At 48.1% G+C, this 23,813-nt stretch overlaps 1 protein-coding gene across 1 annotated transcript in view; it reads left to right on the top strand.

The window, feature by feature from the left end:
- The window catches only part of ide (insulin-degrading enzyme), a 30,085-nt gene that overhangs the window by 5,278 nt on the left and 994 nt on the right, over positions 1–23,813 (top strand). The window contains exons 4-21 of the mRNA XM_068741512.1: positions 666–835; positions 1,547–1,669; positions 6,622–6,734; positions 10,902–11,064; positions 11,779–11,871; positions 11,944–12,035; positions 12,311–12,391; positions 13,125–13,228; positions 13,300–13,402; positions 13,472–13,594; positions 13,712–13,794; positions 15,374–15,518; positions 17,056–17,166; positions 18,908–19,028; positions 19,302–19,393; positions 20,918–21,029; positions 23,045–23,212; positions 23,727–23,812. Coding sequence (XP_068597613.1) covers positions 666–835; positions 1,547–1,669; positions 6,622–6,734; positions 10,902–11,064; positions 11,779–11,871; positions 11,944–12,035; positions 12,311–12,391; positions 13,125–13,228; positions 13,300–13,402; positions 13,472–13,594; positions 13,712–13,794; positions 15,374–15,518; positions 17,056–17,166; positions 18,908–19,028; positions 19,302–19,393; positions 20,918–21,029; positions 23,045–23,212; positions 23,727–23,812 — 2,083 coding nt within the window. The remainder of the gene's footprint in view (positions 1–665; positions 836–1,546; positions 1,670–6,621; positions 6,735–10,901; positions 11,065–11,778; positions 11,872–11,943; positions 12,036–12,310; positions 12,392–13,124; positions 13,229–13,299; positions 13,403–13,471; positions 13,595–13,711; positions 13,795–15,373; positions 15,519–17,055; positions 17,167–18,907; positions 19,029–19,301; positions 19,394–20,917; positions 21,030–23,044; positions 23,213–23,726; position 23,813) is intronic.

Below are 23,813 nucleotides of genomic sequence, written 5' to 3'. Positions count from 1 at the left end.
GAACTTTTATTCGCTCTCTCAGACAAAAACAGATTTCCGGTTGGGCGGGGGGAGTGTGCTGGTTGGGTGCGCCAGGAGAGAGTGAGGGAGCGACACAAAGAGAATCACGCACCGATGCGTTACAACAATTTGTACTACGCAACGTGATAATTTCATACATCCCATGTGGAACAACCCGCAATATATCGAGTATATTCGATACATCGCCCAGCTCTACTTCCTACACATCGAGGATTTTCATTAAACCCAGAACAGAATCACTTCTCTAGATTCTCCTCTACCTGCAGATCACAATGTCATCTGCAAACATCATATTCAGAGGAGCTTCCTGTCTCACCTCATCTGTTAGTCTATCCGTCACCATGGCAACAAAAAGGGGCTCAGAGCTTATCCCTGGTGCATCCCACCTCTACACTAAACTCCCCTGTTACTCCTGCTGCACACTCACTGCTGTCATACATGTCCTGAACTACAACTCTGAGATACTTCTCTGCCACTGCAGACTTCCTCATGCAGTACTACAGTACATCATGCAGTACCACAGTACCTCATGCAGTAAACCCAGAACAGAATCAATTCTGAAAATGAGATGAGCATTATTTTGCATTGGAAAATAGATTCTTAAAAGTGTCCACATTTCCTTTATTTACATTTTGCATTTGTAGGTTTGCCCAGTTCTTCCTGTGTCCGTTGTTTGATGAGAGCTGCAAGGACCGGGAGCTGAAGGCCGTGGACTCGGAGCATGAGAAGAACCTGATGAATGACGGCTGGAGGCTGTTTCAGTTGGAGAAGGCCACCGGCAACCCGAACCACCCCTTCAGTAAATTTGGAACAGGTGATATTTGTAGCTCCATTTGAGTGAAAACACACTGAACACAACTGAAGCAGTGCCTGTTAACACTTTAAACGCTGGAGGATTAGTCGTTGGCATTTCCCAAACACATCTTCAGTTTATCAAGACACATATTTACGGTAGAATGATTGCCGGGTGTTAAATGTACAGGTCATGATTAATGTGAGATTGAATTACCACACGTTGTTGACATCTAAACTGAAGGACATGGTGTGTGCATTAAAAACGTGCACAGGAACTGATTAAATCAGCTTTCACACAGCTGCCATGAAAGGTTCTGTCTCAAAGCACAATGAGAATTTACTGTCACTGTTCCCAGATCAGAATCAAAGTAACCTCCGGATGGCAATCTGGAGCCAAATAGCATAATTCCAGTCAAGGAGAGTGAAGGTTCAAATGGGGCTGACATGTGCCCCCCCCCCCCAGACTAAGTACTAAACGCAGCCTGCAGTTGTTGGACATGGTTGCTCATAGGACGATCAATAACCCGTCGTGTTCTTAGAGTTCACTTTGTGCTCAGAGTATTTGCGGTGTCTCATAAGACCATGGCGAGGTCGTGCTGCTGCAGCCTTTCTACCCGACGTGAACTGCCTTCAGTTCCACTACGGTCTCCAAAGGGGCAGTGATTATTGTTATTATTGTGTAACCAAGTAAAGAAAATGTCTATTTGTGTATGAATGATCTGTGTTGAAGGTAACAAACTGACTCTGGAGACCAGGCCATCTCTGGAAGGGGTTGACGTTCTTCAGGAGCTCCTGAAGTTTCACTCAACAAACTATTCGTCCAACCTCATGGGACTCTGTGTCCTCGGCAGAGGTAAGAGTTCGTCCCTCAAATGTGAGCACACATCTGATCTGGTTCTGTAGTGTGAAAAGACAGCAAAGGAATGTAGTATCATGCCTTATTACTTCACCTGTCAGTGTTTCCATGTGCTAATAGTGGTGATATTAAAGGAAGGGGTTAATTAAAACAATTGTAGCTGTTTATGGAGTTGTTGCTCCTCCCCGGGAGATGCCCCCGCCCCCTCGGCTCTGTAGTCTCTGTAGTGCTTCTCCTCGCCGTCCTGGATCGGACCCACCGTCGTGTTGGTCTTGGGGCCAGTGATCTTGGTGACGTCTCGTGAGTGTTCCAGTGACTTGGATTGGAGGCCGCTCTGTTCAGACACCCCTCAGGGTTCGGCGTTAACTTGCCCTGTCGGGCAACCACCGGGTGGAAACTGCTTGCCCGAAACCATTAGATGGTTGCCCACAAATATATTTTTTTTAATTCCGCAATGTATCTAATAGACTAAAGATTCAGAAAGGCCTGGATATTTTTCAGACCAAGATGAGAAAGTTATTTTCCTGTGATTCATACAAACCTTTAGACTCTTTTTTTCTTCAGTTGACATTGAACCCCCGTTATGCCAAAATCAAATAATTTATTTATGTTGTTTTGGCATTTTAAAGAAAGTTCTCTTCAAAATACTCGGACTGCACCGATTGCAATTTTCTGGCTGATGACCGATCTTTAAAAAGCCTGACCGGCCGATAACGACTTTTGGATGGAATAATTAACTGACAGCAACACCTTCAATGTTCCGATGTTATTTTATTGAACACATGTTCGAGGTTGTTAATAAAATAGCTATCTACAGGACAAACTAACCAAACGACCGAAACCACCAATACGCTTTAGTTTTCCTTTCTGGTAGTGCAAAAAGACAAAATTCCCAACTGCAGCAGCTTTGTGACGACTTCAATGTCAAATAAAATAACGGGACAAAAAGTCGCTAAAAGTCGAACATTCTAATAGTTTAGGATCTTTGACATTCTAACAGGTCATTTCTGCTTTTTCACCAGACAGGTGACGTCTTTTCTCACCTACATGTCCTGCCAAGCCAAACAGGCGCTCTCGTTCAATGCAGCAGGGGGCGGAGCCATAGGCTCGGCAAGTAGGCGGGGCTGTCAGTGATCCAATGGCAGAGCAGGAGACGGTGGCTGCCTTTCAGACCTTTGCGGAGGGAGATTAGATCAGTTCCATATGTAGAAATCGGCGCCGATCGTTTGCTGCATCCCCACGAAATACACGACCAATTTGATCAATAAATGGATAAGAGTCGGGCGGCCCTTAATGTCGAACCCTGACCCTTCTGGTGCCGGTGCTGTCCTTCAACATAGTATTATAGTCAGGAGCCTCGCAGAGTTTACTTTCTGGCAATTCTATGAAATGTGAGAATACTATTTCATAGACTACCACTACTACTACTACTACAATACTTTCTTCATGTCCCCTGAGGGGTCGCCACAGCAACCCAACCGTCTCCACTTCACCCTGTCCTTCGCATCGTCCTCCCCAACACCAGCCACTCTCATGTCCTCCCTCACTACGTCCATGTCTCTTCTCCTGGGTCGTCCTCTAGTCCTGTCCTTTGCATCGTCCTCCCCAACACCAGCCACTCTCATGTCCTCCCTCACTACGTCCATGTCTCTTCTCCTGGGTCGTCCTCTAGTCCTGTCCTTTGCATCGTCCTCCCCAACACCAGCCACTCTCATGTCCTCCCTCACTACGTCCATGTCTCTTCTCCTGGGTCGTCCTCTGCACAGCAAATACTTGCTAATATAATTGATCAGTTAAAAGTTTCAGTTGCCAAGCTGCTGCTTGTGTCATGAGCTACGTTCCCTCTAAGCTGCGCGCGTGCGCAATTGCGCACTGCTGATGCGGTCTTTGCGCAGCGAAAATCTCCGCAGCGCACAAAAACAAAATCCAACCTGAATGTAAAATAAAAGAAACACGTAAAAGTTCATCCTGTGCTACTTTTCAATGTGAGCCAGTGAGTGACCGGTAACCGGTAACCGGTGTCCGGTGCTGCAGCTAACGACGAGAGTCACGTGCGTCTTTACGCAGCTAATCGACGTCCACAGGTGTTTGAGTGAACGAAGCGGCGTGGCCGATGTGGAGGGAAGACGCTTTATAATAATGACGAGGCGAACGGGCGGTGACGTCATCTCAGCGCGCCAGAGTGGAAAGGAGACGCGGTTCTTTTGAGCTCGGTGGTTCTTAACCGGGGTTCGGTGAGCCGGTCTCAGGGGTTCGGCGGAGCCTCCGCCGTGGAGGTCCAGGCGCCCCCGACTCATCGTGTCAATTCGTGATGACACGCCCCCTCCTGGCCGTCACTGGCTGCAGGGAATTTAGTGCGCCCAGTATTCAACGTGGGACTGTCCTGGTCGTGCGTCGTGTGATTTTAATCCAGACTAACTATGTGGAGCAAAAAAAGAAAGTGGTCGGATGAATATGTTGTAAACCCTTTCCGGTTCTGGTCTCGGGACCGTGGTTAGGTGACACCGGGGAGATCGCTCCTCTCCTCCGGGGTTAACTCCCTTCACGCTGGTGAACGGAGCTAAAGTGCAGCAATGCTAAAGCTAAAGGGACACGCCAGACGAGCTGGATAGATGAAGCTGCTTTATTCCACTTGCACTGAATAATAAAGTCCCTTTTCCTCGATACCTCCTATCTCTGCTCCGTGCTTCTCTCTCTCTCTCTCTCTCTCGAGCGCAAACAGAAGAAATGGCGAGACTGGGGGAGAAGTTTTCCTTTTGCTGCACTGGCAGAGAAGTGTGAGGCTGTTCTGCAGAACCCACGTTCTGGAGGTCATTACTGTGAGGCTGTTCTGCAAAACCCACATTCTGGAGGTCATTACTGTGAGGCTGTTCTGCAGAACCCACATTCTGGAGGTCATTAATGTGTGAGGCTGTTCTGCAGAACCCACGTTCTGGATGTCATTAAAGTGTGAGGCTGTTCTGCAGAACCCACGTTCTGGAGGTCATTAAAGTGTGAGGCTGTTCTGCAGAACCCACATTCTGGATGTCATTAAAGTGTGAGGCTGTTCTGCAGAACCCAAATTCTGGAGGTCATTAAAGTGTGAGGCTGTTCTGCAGAACCCAAATTCTGGAGGTCATTACTGTGAGGCTGTTCTGCAGAACCCACGTTCTGGAGGTCATTAAAGTGTGAGGCTGTTCTGCAGAACCCACGTTCTGGAGGTCATTAAAGTGTGAGGCTGTTCTGCAGAACCCACATTCTGGAGGTCATTACTGTGTGAGGCTGTTCTGCAGAACCCACATTCTGGAGGTCATTAAAGTGTGAGGCTGTTCTGCAGAACCCACATTCTGGAGGTCATTACTGTGAGGCTGTTCTGCAGAACCCACATTCTGGAGGTCATTACTGTGAGGCTGTTCTGCAGAACCCACATTCTGGAGGTCATTAAAGTGTGAGGCTGTTCTGCAGAACCCACATTCTGGAGGTCATTACTGTGAGGCTGTTCTGCAGAACCCACATTCTGGAGGTCATTACTGTGAGGCTGTTCTGCAGAACCCACATTCTGGAGGTCATTACTGTGAGGCTGTTCTGCAGAACCCACATTCTGGAGGTCATTAAAGTGTGAGGCTGTTCTGCAGAACCCACGTTCTGGAGGTCATTAAAGTGTGAGGCTGTTCTGCAGAACCCACATTCTGGAGGTCATTACTGTGTGAGGCTGTTCTGCAGAACCCACATTCTGGAGGTCATTAAAGTGTGAGGCTGTTCTGCAGAACCCACATTCTGGAGGTCATTAAAGTGTGAGGCTGTTCTGCAGAACCCACATTCTGGAGGTCATTACTGTGAGGCTGTTCTGCAGAACCCCCATTCTGGAGGTCATTACTGTGAGGCTGTTCTGCAGAACCCACATTCTGGAGGTCATTACTGTGACGCTGTTCTGCAGAACCCACATTCTGGAGGTCATTACTGTGAGGCTGTTCTGCAGAACCCCCATTCTGGAGGTCATTACTGTGAGGCTGTTCTGCAGAACCCACATTCTGGAGGTCATTACTGTGTGAGGCTGTTCTGCAGAACCCCCATTCTGGAGGTCATTACTGTGAGGCTGTTCTGCAGAACCCACATTCTGGAGGTCATTAAAGTGTGAGGCTGTTCTGCAGAACCCACGTTCTGGAGGTCATTAAAGTGTGAGGCTGTTCTGCAGAACCCACGTTCTGGAGGTCATTACTGTGAGGCTGTTCTGCAGAACCCACATTCTGGAGGTCATTACTGTGAGGCTGTTCTGCAGAACCCACACGAGGACATCAACCTGGACAACGTGTCCAACCGTTGGAGACGTGGGAAGGACACAGGACAAATGAGGTTATGTAGGTCAAATAAGTTTGAATGAATTTTGTTTTCGAACATGTATAAAAATATGTAAGTATTTGTAGATACAAAGGAAAGAAATACTGATAAAAAAACAAAATACATAACAAAACAAGCACATAGTTCAAAAAAGGAATTGGAAGAAGTGGACTACTTATTTAAAAAAATGTCTACCCTATTATTCAGTTTATAGCAAAATATTCAACATAAATATTTGCATGAATAAACCATAAAATACTATCGTATATAAATAAAAAAATATATATTCCTCATCATCCACAGTTAACACCTTTTCTCTTCTGTATACTTGTTTAGAAAAACAAATGTTGTACCTCCCTTGCTTGTTAATTTTATTTGTTGATTTTATCTCTTGTTTTTGTGTTTCTTTTATACTCTTGTGCACTTTGAGGTTTGATTTCAAATATAAAGTGCGTTCAACATGAAATGTATCGTTATGATATTCCTCACATTTGTCCGAGGGTCTGCTCAGGGAGTTCGTGTGTTTGCTCAGACGCGTCATGGGTTGTACTTTGAGTATTTGTCTGTGTTCACGGGGTCACTCCTGGCTTACTAACACAGTTCTCTTTTCCTCGTCTCCTCTCAATGGGCAGAATCCTTGGATGACTTGACCTCCATGGTGATTTCGTTGTTTGGAGAAGTGGAGAACAAACATGTACCCGTCCCAGAGTTCACCGAGCACCCGTTCCAGGAGGAGCACCTCAGGGTGAGCCATCGTCTTCACGTCTGTCAGCTCGCTCTCTAGGGCAGCAGTGGAGAAGCGGAGAAGTCCACTGCTTCCCCGGTTCCAGTCCCAGCTCTGGTGGGATGTGGTGTGGGCTGGTGACTGGAGAGGGGCCAGTCTGCCTCCAGAGCACTGCCGAGGTGCCCTTGAGCAAGGCACCGTCCCCGCAAACGGCTCCGGCGATCCCTCTCCGTGTGCTAGGGCCCTTTGAGGGTGAAAATTCGATTTCATTGTGTGTGTCAGCAGATGATGATTAATAAAGCATTTCATTATAGACCGTAGCCACTTTCTAAAAAAGTATTATTCATGTACAGTGAACCTCGGTTCCCTAACATAATTCCAATATTCAAATTATTGTTTGAAAACCGACGCTCCATTTCCCGTAATGAATAATGTAAACTATTAATCCGTTCCTATGCACCAGATAAATGCCCGTTTACGTGCCTACAGTTATATTAACACAGCGGAACCTCAGTTCTCGAACGACTTGGTTCTCGTACAACTCGGTTTTTGAGTTTAAAATGCCTCGGAAGTCGAACACATGAGAGGAACTGAGGCGAACCGAAGATGCGTGAACGAAGGCGGAGTCTAGCCGAATAGATTCAGATTGAGTAGATCTGCCGTAGGACAAACACTCTGCACCTTTTTTGCTTTGTTCCTTAGCTCTGAGTCGTGGATCCAAAGAAAGGCAGCAGTAATACTACTGGAACAGAAGAGAGGAACGTAGTGAGAACAACTGTTGAACTAAAGGTCCCACATTCTACCGTTTCTCCACAAGATAACGCAGGTCCCAGACACTGACATGAAACAGATGCTGCAGGACAGCGTCCCTCATTTCTGTCTCAGATGCTGCAGGACAGCGTCCCTCATTTCTGTCTTAAACAGATGCTGCAGGACAGCGTCCCTCATTTCTGTCTCAAACAGATGCTGCAGGACAGCGTCCCTCATTTCTGTCTCAAACAGATGCTGCAGGACAGCGTCCCTCATTTCTGTCTCAAACAGATGCTGCAGGACAGCGTCCCTCATTTCTGTCTCAAACAGATGCTGCAGGACAGCGTCCCCCATTTCTGTCTCAAACAGATGCTGCAGGACAGCGTCCCTCATTTCTGTCTCAGATGCTGCAGGACAGCGTCCCTCATTTCTGTCTCAAACAGATGCTGCAGGACAGCGTCCCTCATTTCTGTCTCAAACAGATGCTGCAGGACAGCGTCCCTCATTTCTGTCTCAAAACAGATGCTGCAGGACAGCGTCCCCCATTTCTGTCTCAAACAGATGCTGCAGGACAGCGTCCCTCATTTCTGTCTCAGATGCTGCAGGACAGCGTCCCTCATTTCTGTCTCAAACAGATGCTGCAGGACAGCGTCCCTCATTTCTGTCTCAAACAGATGCTGCAGGACAGCGTCCCTCATTTCTGTCTCAAACAGATGCTGCAGGACAGCGTCCCTCATTTCTGTCTCAAACAGATGCTGCAGGACAGCGTCCCCCATTTCTGTCTCAAACAGATGCTGCAGGACAGCGTCCCTCATTTCTGTCTCAGATGCTGCAGGACAGCGTCCCTCATTTCTGTCTCAAACAGTTAGAGGGATCTCTTCCAGACTGACCCAAACTACGAAGGATTGACTGGATGGTTTGTTTTGCTGTCTTTTGGGTTGATCAGGACCCAAAATCACCAGAATAGTGTAGAAACATGGGAAAGAGAGTTTTATATAATATGTCTCCTTTAAAGAAGGAAATAGAATCAGAATCAGAATCAGAATCAGAACCAGAATCAGAAGGTGTTTATTGCCAGTGAGGGTTCAGACTAGGAACGTTTCTCTGTGAAGTCGTGCTACATGTAACAGTAATGACTAAATACAAAAAACATACAAGTACAGACACATCAGCAGCAGCAGGAGTGGATACACAGATGTGTATTAACAGCAGTAAAACTAGTGTAATCACACAGTGCAAACAGAACAGTGCACGTTACCGGTAGTAAAATGTTCATGAGTCTTACAGCCGAGGGGAAGAAGCTGTTCTTGTGGCGGGAGGTTCTGGTCCGGATGGACCGTAGCCTCCTGCCTGAGGGGAGAGGGTCAAAGAGTCAATGTCCAGGGTGAGAAAGGTCGGCTGTGATCCGACCTGCACGCCTCCGAGTCCTGGAGACATACAGGTCCTGGAGGGATGGCAGCTTGCAGCCGATCACCTTCTCCGCAGCACGTACAATGCGCTGCACTCTGTGTCTGTCCCTGGTGGTGGCGCCAGCGTACCACACGGTGATGGAGGAGGTGAGGACGGACTCCACGATGGAGGTGTAGAACTGCACCAACATCTGGGTCGGCAGCTTGAGTTTCCTCAGCTGCCGCAGGAAGTACATCCTCTGCTGAGCCTTCTTGATGAGGGAGCTGATGGTCGGCTCCCACTTGAGGTCCCGGGTGATGGTGGTGCCCAGGAAGCGGAAAGAGTCCACGATGGAGATGGGGGTAGGGGAGTCTGTGAGGGCGAGGGGGGACGGTGGGGCTGTGACTTTCCTGAAGTCGACAATCATCTCCACTGTTTTCTGGCTGTTCGGCTCCAGGTTGTTGCTGCTACACCAGGACACCAGCCGGTCCACCTCCCTCCTGTAGGCAGACTCATCACCGCCGAGATGAGCCCGATGAGGGTGGTGTCGTCTGCAAACGTAATCAGTTTGACGGACTGAAAATGGCGTCCGTGTCTGGGATCTCGTTGCAGTACGGGATGGAGAAATCAATGATTTAGACTTTTCTATAGAAAACTGAGCTAAAGAGAAATAATAAGACCCAGCAGGACAGTCACCCAGTCATTTTATTATTCCTTTCTGTAGGAATAACCCCTCCCCCTTCCCTTTGCCCCTCCCCCCCACCTCCCGACACCGGAGCCAAAATGTTACGTAAATCAGCGGCCCCCAACCTTTTTCCTGCCACGGACCGGTTTCATGCCGGGCAATTTCTTTGCGGACTGGGGGGGGGGGGGGGGGGGGGGTAATTAAATAAAAAAATAGGAATATAATCTTACCAATAAACTTTATATTATGCACTTGCAATAACTATTAAATAAATATTTAATAGTTAAACAACATCTACTCACCATGAATTGTGGTCCCAATAATTGCTTCTGTCCTTCATGGTCATGTTTTTTGTTTCATAAATTCCACATTCTTGTTTTTTAATCCAGGGTTCTTGTCTTTTAATTCAGGGTTCTCGTCTTTAATCCAGGGTTCTCGTTTTTAATCCAGGGTTCTCGTCTTTAATCCAGGGTTCTCGTCTTTAATCCAGGGTTCTTGTCTTTTAATCCAGGGTTCTCGTCTTTAATCCAGGGTTCTCGTCTTTAATCCAGGGTTCTTGTTTTTAATCCAGGGTTCTCGTTTTTAATCCAGGGTTCTCGTCTTTAATCCAGGGTTCTCGTTTTTAATCCAGGGTTCTTGTTTTTAATCCAGTCAGCTGTTGATAAACCCGAGTTTTAAGCCTGACTCCTGGTTTCTCTTCTTGGAGGTCGTCACCTCCGCTTCTTCCTCCTCTTCTTCCTCCTCAGTTGGACGTGTCACCAGGAGGGGGCCCTGGTGACCCGCAACCGGGCGAGGGAAGCCCAGGACCAATTATTTCGCTCATCATGAAGGGTGTTTGAGCCACCCTTCATCTGGCCCCTCCCCTTGGACCTGTTTGTCATGGGTGACCCTACCGGGGGCAGAAAGCTCTGAGGATCATTGGGACACGATTAGGTGGCAGCTCAGGGAGGGGATTAATTAATATATAACAAATAGTACTTTATAAAGTCATTGCTTGTTTGACTTGAATCAGAGGGAGATTCCGTTCCAGCCTAACATGCGGAATAGTGTTAAGGGCGTGGTTACCTGCTGCGCACCTGTGAGATGCTGGGACGTGCTCTTCAGTCGTGCTGCATGCTGAGGCTGTGGTTAATAGGAAGTCGAAGACTCAGTCAAGTCCGGATATACTAAGTTGTAGTTTGAGTTATTGATCTAACACATAGGACTGTAATTAATTATTCGCAGCTAACATTATTTTGTTCGAGAACCGAGGTTCCACTGTCTTATTGTTGTATTTTATTTTGTTTGCTAATATTTCAGCATTCAAACGTCCCACGAATAGCTCAAGTAATAACATGTTGCTTTCTCTTTGTGTTTTGTTCCAGCAATTCTACAAGGTGGTGCCCATTAAAGACATCAGAGTCTTGCTCGTGACCTTCCCCATCCCAGACCTGCATAAATACTACAAATCTGACCCAGGACATTATCTGGGACATTTGATTGGTCACGAGGGACCTGGGAGTCTGTTGTCTGAGCTGAAATCTAAAGGTAGGTCCTGAAGTGGAGCCCCAAGATAATGACTGGCACAGACCTGTGTACCAGTAATACGCTTTTTTCTTCCCCAAATTACGTTTTGGGGGGATTTTTGACTTTCACGTGCAGATAATTTGCCGCCTGCTGATTTTCTATCGTACCGTCGGTAATGTGAAATTATTCCGAACTTAATTCAGCCATAATCAACAAACAGTCCCGTGTGGACCAAATGCTCTGAACCAACCGGTAAACTCGTTTGATGCCTTTAGAGGAAGTTCATCAAAACATTCAAGATGGCGACTGCGATAAACATCAGGACAAAGGTTTCGATTTTGAGGAAACGGCTTTGCCACTGCACATCCGACAAGCTTCTACACTGTCTGTTTTTACTCTGTGGCTTTGAACTCAGCATGAGCCTTTGGTCCTATTTTATTTTTATTTATTTTTTATTTACATTGTCTGTTCAAGGGCTTTTATTATTATTTTATTCTTTCTCATTTTTCTGGATTTATTGTTACAGCTTAGCTTTTGGTTTAAAGTGCTTCATAAATCAAGCTGCATTGAGTTGAGGTTGGAAATGCTCATGATCCCAAAACAGGGAAGCCAGAGAAGGTTTGAAAACGCACTCACGCAAAAGGCTTGATAGCATTCTTGATGTACTTTGGTCACAAATTGATCTGAGCTGATTGAATCAGCTAACAGAAGTGTGACATGCTTCTTATTTTTAAGGCTGGGTGAACAAACTTTTCGGAGGCCAGAAAAAAGGAGCAAGAGGATTCATGTTCTTCATCATCAATGTGGAACTGACTGAGGGGGGTCTCTGTAAGCAAGCCTTCACCAACACATTCAGCATGTTCCGAGTCAGGATCACTGAGTCCTGCTGTGCTGCTGCAGGTCACGTTGAAGACATCGTCTTCCACATGTTCCAGTACCTCCAGAAGCTGCGTAACGAGGGACCCCAGGAGTGGGTGTTTGAGGAGTGCAAGGTAACGTTGCAGGCTGGGGCCGAGGAGGAAGTGGGTCGGGGATCCCATTCACCCCAAAGTGGCCTCCAGGAAGTTACTCAGTCCATTTGATCCCAGTGACTGTTCCATTGCTGTGTGAGCCTCTGTCACCACTGTGTGTGTGTGTGTGTGTGTGTGTGTGTGTGTGTGTGAATGCGTGTTTCTTTCCTAAGAGATGAGAGCAGCATGCAGGCTCATGTCTGGGAATGGACCCTTCTGCGTCCTGTCCTGTCTCCTGATCATCTCTCTTTGTGTAGGATTTAAACAAGGTGGCCTTCAGGTTCATGGACAAGGAGACACCGTGTGGATACACCTCCAAAGTCTCGGGCTTACTCCACGTACGTCTCGTCCGTGTGCAACGGTTGTTTCCAGCTCGTTGTGTGAGGACGATGCTGTCATCAGCTGCTAGTGCTAAGAAGAAGTGAGACATTGAGAGGACAGAAGAGTAAACAAGAGTACAGGGAGGTGAGAGGCAAGGCAAAGGTCAGACAGAGGTCATATGATGACCTGTACAGTGGCTCTGAGGAACAGACAGGAGGCGGAGCTAGAAGTGGAGGAGATGAGGATGCTGAGGTTCTCCTTGGGAGTGTCCAGGTTGGACAGGATTAGAAATGAGACAATAAGAGGGACAGTGAAGGTTAGACGTTTTGGAGACGAGGTCAGAGAGACCAGACTTTGATGGTTTGGACATGTCCAGAGGAGAGACAGGGACTATATCGGTAGAAGGATGCTGAGGACGGAACTGCCAGGGAACAGGACTAGAGGACGACCCAGGAGAAGAGACATGGACGTAGTGAGGGAGGACATGAGAGTGTCTGGTGTTGGGGAGGACGATGCAAAGGACAGGGCTAGAGGACGACCCAGGAGAAGAGACATGGACGTAGTGAGGGAGGACATGAGAGTGGAAGGTGTTGGGGAGGACGATGCAAAGGACAGGGTGAAGTGGAGACGGTTGGGTTGCTGTGGCGACCCCTCAGGGGACAAACAGGAAGTCCAGTAGTAGTGTCTGAAATGTTGTGCGTTTCGTGGAAGCAGCACAGCAGCAGGCTAACAGCTCTGTGCTCTGGTTAGTACTACCCCCTGGAAGAGGTCCTCGCTGCAGAGTGCCTCCTGGAGGACTTCAGGCCAGATCTGATTGAGATGGTGCTGGACAAGCTGAGACCGGAACATGTCCGGTCAGTGGCAGAGAAGCTCGTCTGACGGCGTCCATGCATCAGAACAAAATGCTCACTGTCCTCCTTTCCAGAGTCGCAGTGGTGTCAAAGTCGTTTGAAGGGCAGACTGACAAATCAGAAGAGTGGTATGGAACCCGGTACAAACAGGAGGCCATCGCTGACGCTTCCATTGAGGTGAAGGGCAGCAGACGCACGGCAATGTGCCGATGACCGGTTCGTTTAAGAACACTCTGCCCGTTTCAGAAATGGGCGGGCGCCGACCTCAACGCCAAGTTCAAGTTCCCCATGAAGAATGAGTTCATCCCAACCGACTTTGAGATCTACCCTCTGGAGAAAGACTCTCCATCGGTCCCGACTTTAATCAAGGCAAGTGTTTGGGACCAGGAGCCACGTTTATGTACAAGTACTGTATTGTTACTGTTGTCTGAACAGCAGGGAACGTTCTCAGTACTCTGAATGAGGGATTACACGGTTTCTCTCCAGGACACGGCTATGAGCAAGGTCTGGTTCAAGCAGGACGACAAGTTCTTCCTCCCAAAAGCATGTCTGAATTTTGAATTCTTCAGGTGCGTAACCAACTTTTAAAAAGAAAAGGAGCTGGAGGAGCCTTCATTTCAGGAACGGTGTGGCTTTACAGTCGAGTTAAGCAGTTTAAAAAGACGTTCAGAGAGCAACATGAAGGGGAACGGTCTGGTGAAAGGAAATTGTTTTTGAAACGCATGAATGAGGAAGAGGAAGAGGACAAAGTGGTGGAGGCTGAAGAATGAAGAGTGTTGAGTGGCTTTCAGGACGAGGTGAGACAGACTCTGGGTGGACAAGAGAGACTTCCAGAAGACTGGAATACAACAGCTCAGGTGATCAGGGAGACAGGTAGGAGAGGAGATAAGGAGACCTGGTGGTGGAACCAGGAAGTGCAGAAGTGTAGACAGGAAAAGAGGTTAGCATGTTAGAGTGATGAAGAGTAGAGACAGGAAGGATGTTCAGCATGTTAGAGTGATGAAGAGTAGAGACAGGAAGGATGTTCAGCGTGTTAGTGATGAAGAGTAGAGACAGGAAGGATGTTCAGCATGTTAGAGTGATGAAGAGTAGAGACAGGAAGGATGTTCAGCATGTTAGAGTGATGAAGAGTAGAGACAGGAAGGATGTTCAGCGTGTTAGTGATGAAGAGTAGAGACAGGAGGGATGTTCAGCATGTTAGAGTGATGAAGAGTAGAGACAGGAAGGATGTTCAGCATGTTAGTGATGAAGAGTAGAGACAGGAAGGATGTTCAGCATGTTAGAGTGATGAAGAGTAGAGACAGGAAGGATGTTCAGCATGTTAGAGTGATGAAGAGTAGAGACAGGAAGGATGTTCAGCATGTTAGAGTGATGAAGAGTAGAGACAGGAAGGATGTTCAGCGTGTTAGTGATGAAGAGTAGAGACAGGAGGGATGTTCAGCATGTTAGAGTGATGAAGAGTAGAGACAGGAAGGATGTTCAGCATGTTAGAGTGATGAAGAGTAGAGACAGGAAGGATGTTCAGCATGTTAGAGTGATGAAGAGTAGAGACAGGAAGGATGTTCAGCATGTTAGAGTGATGAAGAGTAGAGACAGGAAGGATGTTCAGCATGTTAGAGTGATGAAGAGTAGAGACAGGAAGGATGTTCAGCATGTTAGTGATGAAGAGTAGAGAGGTCAAAGGTCAAACAGAGGTCAGTAGTGTGTAGGAAGATGGAAGAAGTATTTAGAGGAATTAATGAATGAGGAAGATGAGAGAGAACAAAGGGGAGGAGAGGAACCTGTTGTGGAACAGGAAGTGATGAAGATTAACACGAGTGAAGCTAGAAAGGTGATGAAGAGGATGAAGAATGGGAAGGCAGTTGGACCGGAGGACGTACCTGTGCAGGTGTGGAAGTGTCTCGGAGAGGAAGCTGCAGAGTTTTTAACGGGGTTGTTTAATACACGGGACAAGAAGAAAGTACAGCAGTACAGTAGTACATTTGGACAGTAGTAGTAGTAGTACACACCTGCATCTGTTTCTTCATACACTGGAGGACGTAATGCGTTCATGTGTACTGTGGAGCATTGTGCAGTACTTGCAGTACCTCCCGCTGTACCTCCACTCTGTTCCTGTGTCCTGTCTGACCCCTGCCCTTCTCTCTGCAGCCCCTTCGCCTACGTGGACCCGTTGCATTGCACCATGGGACATTTGTACCTGGAGCTGCTCAAGGACTCCCTCATCGAGTATGCGTATGCAGCCGAGGTCGCCGGCTTGATCTATGACCTGCAGAACACGGTGTACGGGATGTATGTAAGTACCCACGACCCCGACCTTTGTTAGGCCACGGCCCGCTGCCCAGCATTAACGACCCGACCTTTGTTAGGCCACGGCCCGCTGCCCAGCGCTAACGACCCCGACCTTTGTTAGGCCACGGCCCGCTGCCCAGCGAATAATATTCTTCCAACAAAAATCTCTCCAAAAAGAGGAATTTGTGGATGAAGTTTGAGTTTGCCATATTTGAAGCCACATTTCATCAGATGTAATAATGTTGGCTTCTTTTTCCCATCGCTGTTTTATATCGTTGTATTATTATTCATGGACTCGGTTCCTTTGGGAGCAAATTCCTGCATTTATAATTCGCTGAAAGGTCTGCGTTCACACTGTGATTTCTTTACGGAACGAACTTCCTGAGCAGCGTCGCGTGGCTGAAAGGGCGCTCGTCGATTGGACAAAGCAGGAGGGGAAGTCCCGCCCTCTCCCATGTTTTTTTTTGAGTGCGCCGTTACGGCTGCTGCTCCTTTAGGGAGGGACTGTCATTGAGTTCTGGCCTAAATCATAAATGTTACACAACGCTAGTCGTTTTAACAAACACAAAGTCTCTGGGATCCGTAAAGTCTCCGGATCAGAACAACGGAATGAGAAACTATCGCTGCCGATCAGCTGATTCTCCGCTCTGGACTGTTAAAGCTCCGTAGCGCTGCAGGGAGAAGTCTCGTCAGTTACCGGTGATACGTAGCTGGTTCTGAAAAAAATATTGAAGTATTATAACGCATATTTAGTTAATGAATTCTACACACAGCAGTGCATATTTCACCACTTTTGTTTTTCTTGGAGCAGCTTGGAGTACTCGCTGTACTTCCTCTTCCGGAGACGCACCGCGTAGCGTCACTACGTACGTTGCTCCGTCCTTTGCTCCGCCCAAAGGGACCGAGACCCTCCCCTTCAGGCGGACTTTCTTGATCCTTTCCAGAGTCCGGGTGCGCGTTCCCACTGGCCCAAACGGAGCGGATTATCAGGAGAAAGGAACTCTGGTCCGTTTTAAAGGGAGCAAATGCGCGCAGTGGGAACGCACCCTCAGGGCACCTCGGTAGAGCTCTAGAGATAGACTGGGCACACCGGGACTCGAACCGGTGAACCGGCGGACTTCTCCGCTTCCCGACCCACTGAGCCACCGCCACCCAGAATGCATTGTGTCAGCTCACGTGTGGAGTCTTGTTCACGCTTTCTCACACTTGGTCATGTGACCATGCTTTGGCGTGTCATTGGCTGAGTCAGCAGGTTTGGTGTGATTTCCAGGTTAACAGCGTTCCTGTCCCGTCGGTGACCTTTGACTGGAGGGTCACCGCCCCTAGTGAACGAGGACAGAGCTTTACAAATAAGGGCAGTGATGATGCACTGTGTATTTGTACATGGGGGGCGGGCCTTGGGAATGTGGCGTGTAAGATTAGATAAACTGCTGCAGGTTGGCTGAAGTGAGATACGACATATTTTCACGCGTGCACGGAGGCTCGGCTTGCTTTGACGATGCCCCCCCGGCCCCCCCCCCCCCCCCCCCCGTCTGCTGCAGCTGTCCGTCAGAGGCTACAACGACAAGCAGCACATCTTGCTGAAGAGGATCATTGAGAAGATGGCCACCTTCGAGATCGATGAGAAGCGCTTCGACGCCATCAAAGACGTGGTGAGACCCGGTGCAGCGCCGTCACCCGTAGCAACGTACGCTTCCTACGGGGGGTTCGTCAGGCCTTAGCCACATGACAACAAAGGTCGTTTTCGTGCTCTAGAGTCTAGACCATATGTGTCAAACTCAAGGCCCGGGGGCCAATGTGGCCCCCCCACGTCATTTTTTGTGGCCCCCAAGAGCTTTGTGCAGACATTTGTTTTAGTAAAATGCTGAAAAGTAAAAGTGAATCAGAGTTGATGTGTATTTGTAACTGATTTATAATCTGTAAATGGTTTTAATGTTAAAATTAAATATTTGTTGCTGACTCCATTCTGGATCCGACCCAGATGATATTCAGTGGTGAGATAGAGCCCCCCCCCCCCCCCCCCCCCTACATGACTGTGTTAAATTCCCTAAATATCGGTCAATAATCAATGGAGATATTGAAGAACAAATTACAGACAGACGCTGGTGATTACATAACCTCGGCAGATATTATTACAGCAGTAAGGTATCGATATATTTTTAGAACTATGCAATTGCATATGTAATATTTATAATTTAATTAAGTACCGTATTTTCACACCCATAGGACGCACCTAAAAGTCTTAGATTTTTTTCAAAATGTGCAGCGCGTCCATTGGTCCGCGCGGCCTATTTGTTGTTGTAAGGCGGACTCAGTCAGGCGCCTGGCGGAGTGATACGCTCCGACGCGCTTCACCACAGTAAACTATTATGGCGTGTTGACGGAAGTGGCTGCCGAGGCTGCCGGTCCCGCAGCAGAACACGGGAATAGAGCAGCGGAGAGAGAATCCAGCATTAATGAATCAATGGAGGAAGAGGAGGAAGCAAGAAGACGACCTGCAGCAACTCAGCTCCTGTGATCTGCGACTCCGTGCGCGGCGATCTCACCGATACGGCCTAAACCGGAGTGAAGCAAGCTAACGCGCTAACGGGCTAACTAGCAAGCTAGCTTATCATCGTCATCCCCGGTGGATTAACCAAAGAACTCCAGCCGTTCAACGTTAAACGGGCTGCGTGGGAGCGCTGGACGACAGAAGGAGAACACAGTTTCACTCAGAGTGGAAGGCAGCGCAGCGCCACAGTTTGTGACTGGATTGTAGCTGCTTCGGCTAACTGTCTGCTAGCATTGTTGTTCGAGCCTTCACAGAAGCCGCCGCACGGCACGAAAAGAGAGACTGACAGTGAAGAAAGAGGCCGGCATGTTTGACGGAGATCTAGCGCAGCTGTTCACTACAGAAACAGAGGATGAGGACTTTGATGGGTTTGATTAATGACTCTGTTTTGCTCCGGCTCTATTTTTTAAAACGCGTACTAGTATGCTTGTTTGATTGATGACGATTAAAGATGTGAGTACCAAACTCAGTTTTGCTCCTGCTTTATTTTGCGCACCTATCATGCCGGCGCCTTTTGATCCGCGCGCCCTTTGTATGTTTGAAATACCGAAAAATCAGCTGTTAATGAGACTGCAGCGAATCAGCGGGTGCGTCATAAGGTCGTGAAAATACGGTGTGTAGTAGTAAATACAGTTATTTAGCAGCATGTTAAGGAGTAGTTACATTTATTTACATTACATTATATTTAGTTACATTTACACAATGTTACATTTACAACTGGCCCTTTGAGGGCAGCCGTAATGCTGATGTGGCCCCCGGAGAACACGAGTTTGACCCCCCCGCTCTAGACGTAGGTTCTCCAGCCTGGCTGTTGAGTGACCTGCTCGTCTGTCTTCTTGCAGTACACGAGGTCTCTGGATAACTTCAGGGCGGAGCAGCCTCACCAGCACGCCATGTACTACCTGTGCCTGCTGATGACGGAGGTGGCGTGGACCAAAGAAGAGCTGCGCCAGGCCCTGGACGGTGAGCTGCCGCTCACTTCCTGTCCGCTGAGGAGGACAGGAAGTGGAGAGGCCTGGCTGAGCGCTGTGCGACGCGGCTCACTCGCTTGAGTGCTGAAGCTGTTCTCCTGGCGACGCTAGCGTTAGCCTGCAGCTTCACCAGGGTGTCGGGTTACCATCGGGGAGGGCCCCTCCCGAGCCGTTGGTGTGTCAGCAGCTCACACCGCCACAGGCGCCAGCTTGTCCTGTTTGATGCGTAACCGTGGTGATGGTGTTGTCTGTCTTCACTCCCCAGATGTCACTCTTCCATGTCTCCAGGCCTTCATATCTCAGCTGTTGTCCAGGTTCCATATTGAAGCCTTCATCCATGGCAACATCACCAAGGAGGTTTGTGACTCTTTGCATTTCTTTCTGGGGGAATTAGGGAAATGTAATCTACACGTTTGCTCCTGTCTTTTATATTTGGTTCGTATTTTGGGAACCTCCAGCTCTTTATTTGGCTCTGAATACGAGGTGGGTGCAGCGACCCCGCAGCTCCCCCGTCTCTGGGTCTGATGGCAGCAGCACAGTGGTGGAGCCAGAGGTGACCCCCAATGAGAGCAGAGAACCATTCGGGCTAGCGGCGCTGCTTGAGGGAGAGCTTTGTTGGATCTTCTAGCAGGATTTGTCTACAACAGCTGCTGTGCCGTAGGATCGGATGTGGTTCCTGCTTTTAGAGTCCGGTCGACGAGCTTAAACTGGTTTACTGTCATGCAAATCAACATTTGACTGGAATGCATCTAGTTAACAGTGAGTTACGCGCTCGCTGCTTCCCCCAGTGGACGGCAACTGGAACTGTGATATACGACCCAAAGGTCATGACCTTCGGTGAGAGGAGGAACGTAGACCCAACATAGTACTATAGTCAGGAGTCTCGGAGTGATACGTACCGGTGCTGTCCTTCACCATAGTATTATAGTCAGGAGTCTCGGAGTGATACGTACCGGTGCTGTCCTTCAACATAGTACTATAGTCAGGAGTCTCGGAGTGATACGTACCGGTGCTGTCCTTCAACATAGTATTATAGTCAGGAGCCTCGTGGAGTGATACGTACCGGTGCTGTCCTTCACCATAGTATTATAGTCAGGAGTCTCGGAGTGATACGTACCGGTGCTGTCCTTCAACATAGTATTATAGTCAGGAGTCTCGGAGTGATACGTACCGGTGCTGTCCTTCAACATAGTATTATAGTCAGGAGTCTCGGAGTGATACGTACCGGTGCTGTCCTTCAACATAGTATTATGGTCAGGAGTCTCGGAGTGATACGTACCGGTGCTGTCCTTCAACATAGTATTATGGTCAGGAGCCTCGTGGAGTGATGCGTACCGGTGCTGTCCTTCACCATAGTATTATGGTCAGGAGCCTCACGGAGTGATACGTACCGGTGCTGTCCTTCATCATAGTATCATGGTCAGGAGCCTCGCGGAGTGATACGTACCGGTGCTGTCCTTCAACATAGTATTATAGTCAGGAGCCTCGCATACTACCTATTTGTTACTGACTCTATTCTGAGTCCTATCCAGATGAAATTCAGTGTTGAGCTAGAGACCCTCCCCCCCCCCCACATGACTGTCAAATCCCATAAACATCGGTCAATAATCAACGGAGATATTGAGGAACAAGTATTTAAGCTCCATTGACTGCAATGCTAATGAAGAATTATAAATGATCCAGAATCCAGGACGGATGCCGACTAATGTCAAGATGAATTAATTCTGCTCATGTAGAACAGATACTGAGTCTGAGTGATCTCTGAAGGCGGAGCTGGGTTAGGGGTGTGTCGTGTACAGGTAGTATACGGGTTCCCCCTTGGGATTAATCGTCACATTTGAATGTTCAGGGTAGTTTTACTCTTCTGTGTTCCCCTTCTAGTCGGCTCTTGGCTTGATGCAGATGGTGGAAGATACACTCATTGAGCACGCTCGCACCAAGCCCCTCCTCCCGAGCCAGCTGATTCGCTACAGAGAGGTGCAGGTTCCAGACGGTAAGTTATGCACCTTGATCATCTTCCAGTCATGTCTGCCGGTGGAAATGTACTTCCTGAGACGATACCTGGACACACCTTGTCCTTGGCTGCCCGTGCTGCCTGCGGATCGCTTCAGGAAAGTCTCCTGGAGATCTGGGAGGCAGATCAGAGCTGCTGAAGGTCTCTGTCTGCGTGTACTGTTAAGTTACACGCAGACAGTTTAACTCTGTTTAACTCTGCTTAAATCTGTTTAACTCTGCTTAACTCTGTTTAACTCTGTTTAACGCTGCTTAACGCTGTTTAACTCTGTTTAATGCTGCTTAACGCTGTTTTTTTTTTTTTTTGATTCGTTTATTTAACAGCACATTAATAAACGTTTCTGTCAATGTGCCAGAATTAGCCAAAAGGCTATTTTTCATCTGTTGTCCCTGGACAGAAATTACAAGGCCCCAAAATATAAATACATATGAAATAAAATTAATAAAAATACAGATAAAAAATAACCACATAAATAAAAACTATATCAACTAAAACAATTTCAAGTGACAGTAAAACTTAATGTCTATTAACTAAAATTTTATAAAGCAACTAAAATCATAAAAACAGGTGACAGTAAAAAACAACAAATTAAACAGCAGTTTCTCTCAGTGGTTACACAACTGTGTGCTAATGAGCCATTCCTTAAGTTTAAATTTAAACACATTACAGGTCTCTAGATTTCTGACAGTCACTGGGATGGAATTCCACTCGTGCAGCTTTAAAGGAAAAGGCAGATTGACCAAATGAGCTTTTCCTGAGTGGGATAACGCAGTCCCCTCTTGCAGCATCTCTAGAGACTCGATGTGTGGCAGTTCTTACATCTACAAACTGTCCGAGCTTAGTCTCTGCTTAGTGCTGTTTAACTCTGTAACTCTGCTTAGTGCTGTTTAACTCTGTCTAAATCTGCTTAACGCTGTTTAACTCTGTCTAAATCTGCTTAACTCTGTTTAACTCTGTCTAAATCTGTTTAACTCTGTTTAACGCTGCTTAATGCTGCTTAACGCTGTTTAACTCTGTTTAACGCTGCTTAACTCTGTTTAGCGCTGTTTAACTCTGTTTAACGCTGCTTAGTGCTGTTTAACTCTGTTTAACTCTGTTTAACTCTGCTTAGTGCTGTTTAACTCTGTTTAACTCTGCTTAGTGCTGTTTAACTCTGTTTAACTCTGTTTAACTCTGCTTAGTGCTGTTTAACTCTGTTTAACTCTGCTTAGTGCTGTTTAACTCTGTTTAACGCTGCTTAGTGCTGTTTAACTCTGTTTAGCGCTGCTTAGTGCTGTTTAACTCCGTCTTAAGAAAAGAGCACGTTCACAGTTGGATCTCCGTTTTCTTGTAATATTGGTAAATGTACTGTATCGAGTTTTTACATTCAGGAGCCATTCGGTGACTCTTCCATGGACACTTCGTCGTGTGGACAGTCGGAGCCGGGATTCGAACCGTTGATAATCACATTTTAGATGCTCTCTAGAGTCGTGTCGACCTGTGAAACAACACGCCCTGCCCCGCCCCGCCCCGCCCCGCCCGGTTGTGTCTGACAAATCCACGTTGGCTTTGCAGGCTTTGTCCCCTGAGACTCCGAGTCTAAGGGGACATATTAGGAGTGCGTTGTTGCCCTCCTCCTAATTCCCCGTCCTGCCCCACCTGCCCCCAATTTTAATGCACTACACACACCTGTACGTAGCACCTGGGTGTTCACACATATTCACGGTGCTGGGATATAGTTCCCCAGTCTGGGGGGTGAGGGGGCGTGGTGTTGGGAGGGGGGTGGGCGGTTGTGGGGGGCGTGGTGTTGGGTGCTGGGGGAGCGCTGTGCCCCGTGCCGCTGCGCTGGCCTTGGTTCCGTCGGCTGTGTTGGTGACGGTCGCTCCCGGGCCCTGGGCTGGTTCTTCTGTGGTGGCTCTGGGGGGGCCACGGGGGTCGCTCCCGGGCCCTGATTCTGCTTTTATTCTTTTATCATTGGAGAACCGATGAACACCAACGTCTTCCCTTCCTCCCAGGTGGCTGGTACGTGTACCAGCAAAGGAACGAGGTGCACAATAATTGCGGCATTGAGATCTACTATCAGACGGAAATGCAGACGACCCACGAGAACATGCTGCTGGAGCTGTTCTGCCAGATCATCTCGGAGCCCTGCTTCAACACGCTGAGAACCAAGGAGCAGCTGGGTGAGACACCACCTGGGGGCGCTGTCGCGCTCTGTGACCAACGTTCCCTCTCATTGTACGTGTGAGTCCCTGAGCGGACCCTCGGACGAATGTGAGCAGCATCATAACAAAACACTTTATCTAAAAAGGCACTTTATATTTGAAAGCAAAGCTCAAAGTCCACAATAGTATAAAATAAAACATAAAATCAACAAGCGAGGGAGGTACAACATTTGGTCAGCGAGTTCGTACGAGTGGTCACTCGTCAGTGATTCGGGACAATCCCATCATCAATGAGGACATGTTGATGATTCATTGATCTGAGACAGCGATGGGATCTAATGTTCATGGAAGCAGTGATCAATCCTGCGTTGCTGTCCTTTAAATGTCCTGTGAGTCGGAGCGTGAAGCCCCCCTGCGTCCCCGGGCTGCAGGACCAGCAGGGCAGACCCCAGCACGGATGGATGGATGCGGACCATCCTTTAGGCTTAGAGTCTGTCCCGTCCTGACGGCCGCCCCTTCTCCACCTCCCAAGGCTACATCGTGTTCAGCGGGCCTCGGCGGGCTAACGGCGTGCAGGGCCTTCACTTCGTCATCCAGTCGGAGAAGCCGCCCCACTACC

The sequence above is a fragment of the Brachionichthys hirsutus genome, chromosome 7 (assembly GCF_040956055.1).
Source record: "Brachionichthys hirsutus isolate HB-005 chromosome 7, CSIRO-AGI_Bhir_v1, whole genome shotgun sequence".
NCBI classification, from domain to species: domain Eukaryota; kingdom Metazoa; phylum Chordata; class Actinopteri; order Lophiiformes; family Brachionichthyidae; genus Brachionichthys; species Brachionichthys hirsutus.
This window is presented reverse-complemented; position numbering and strand designations above follow the sequence as displayed.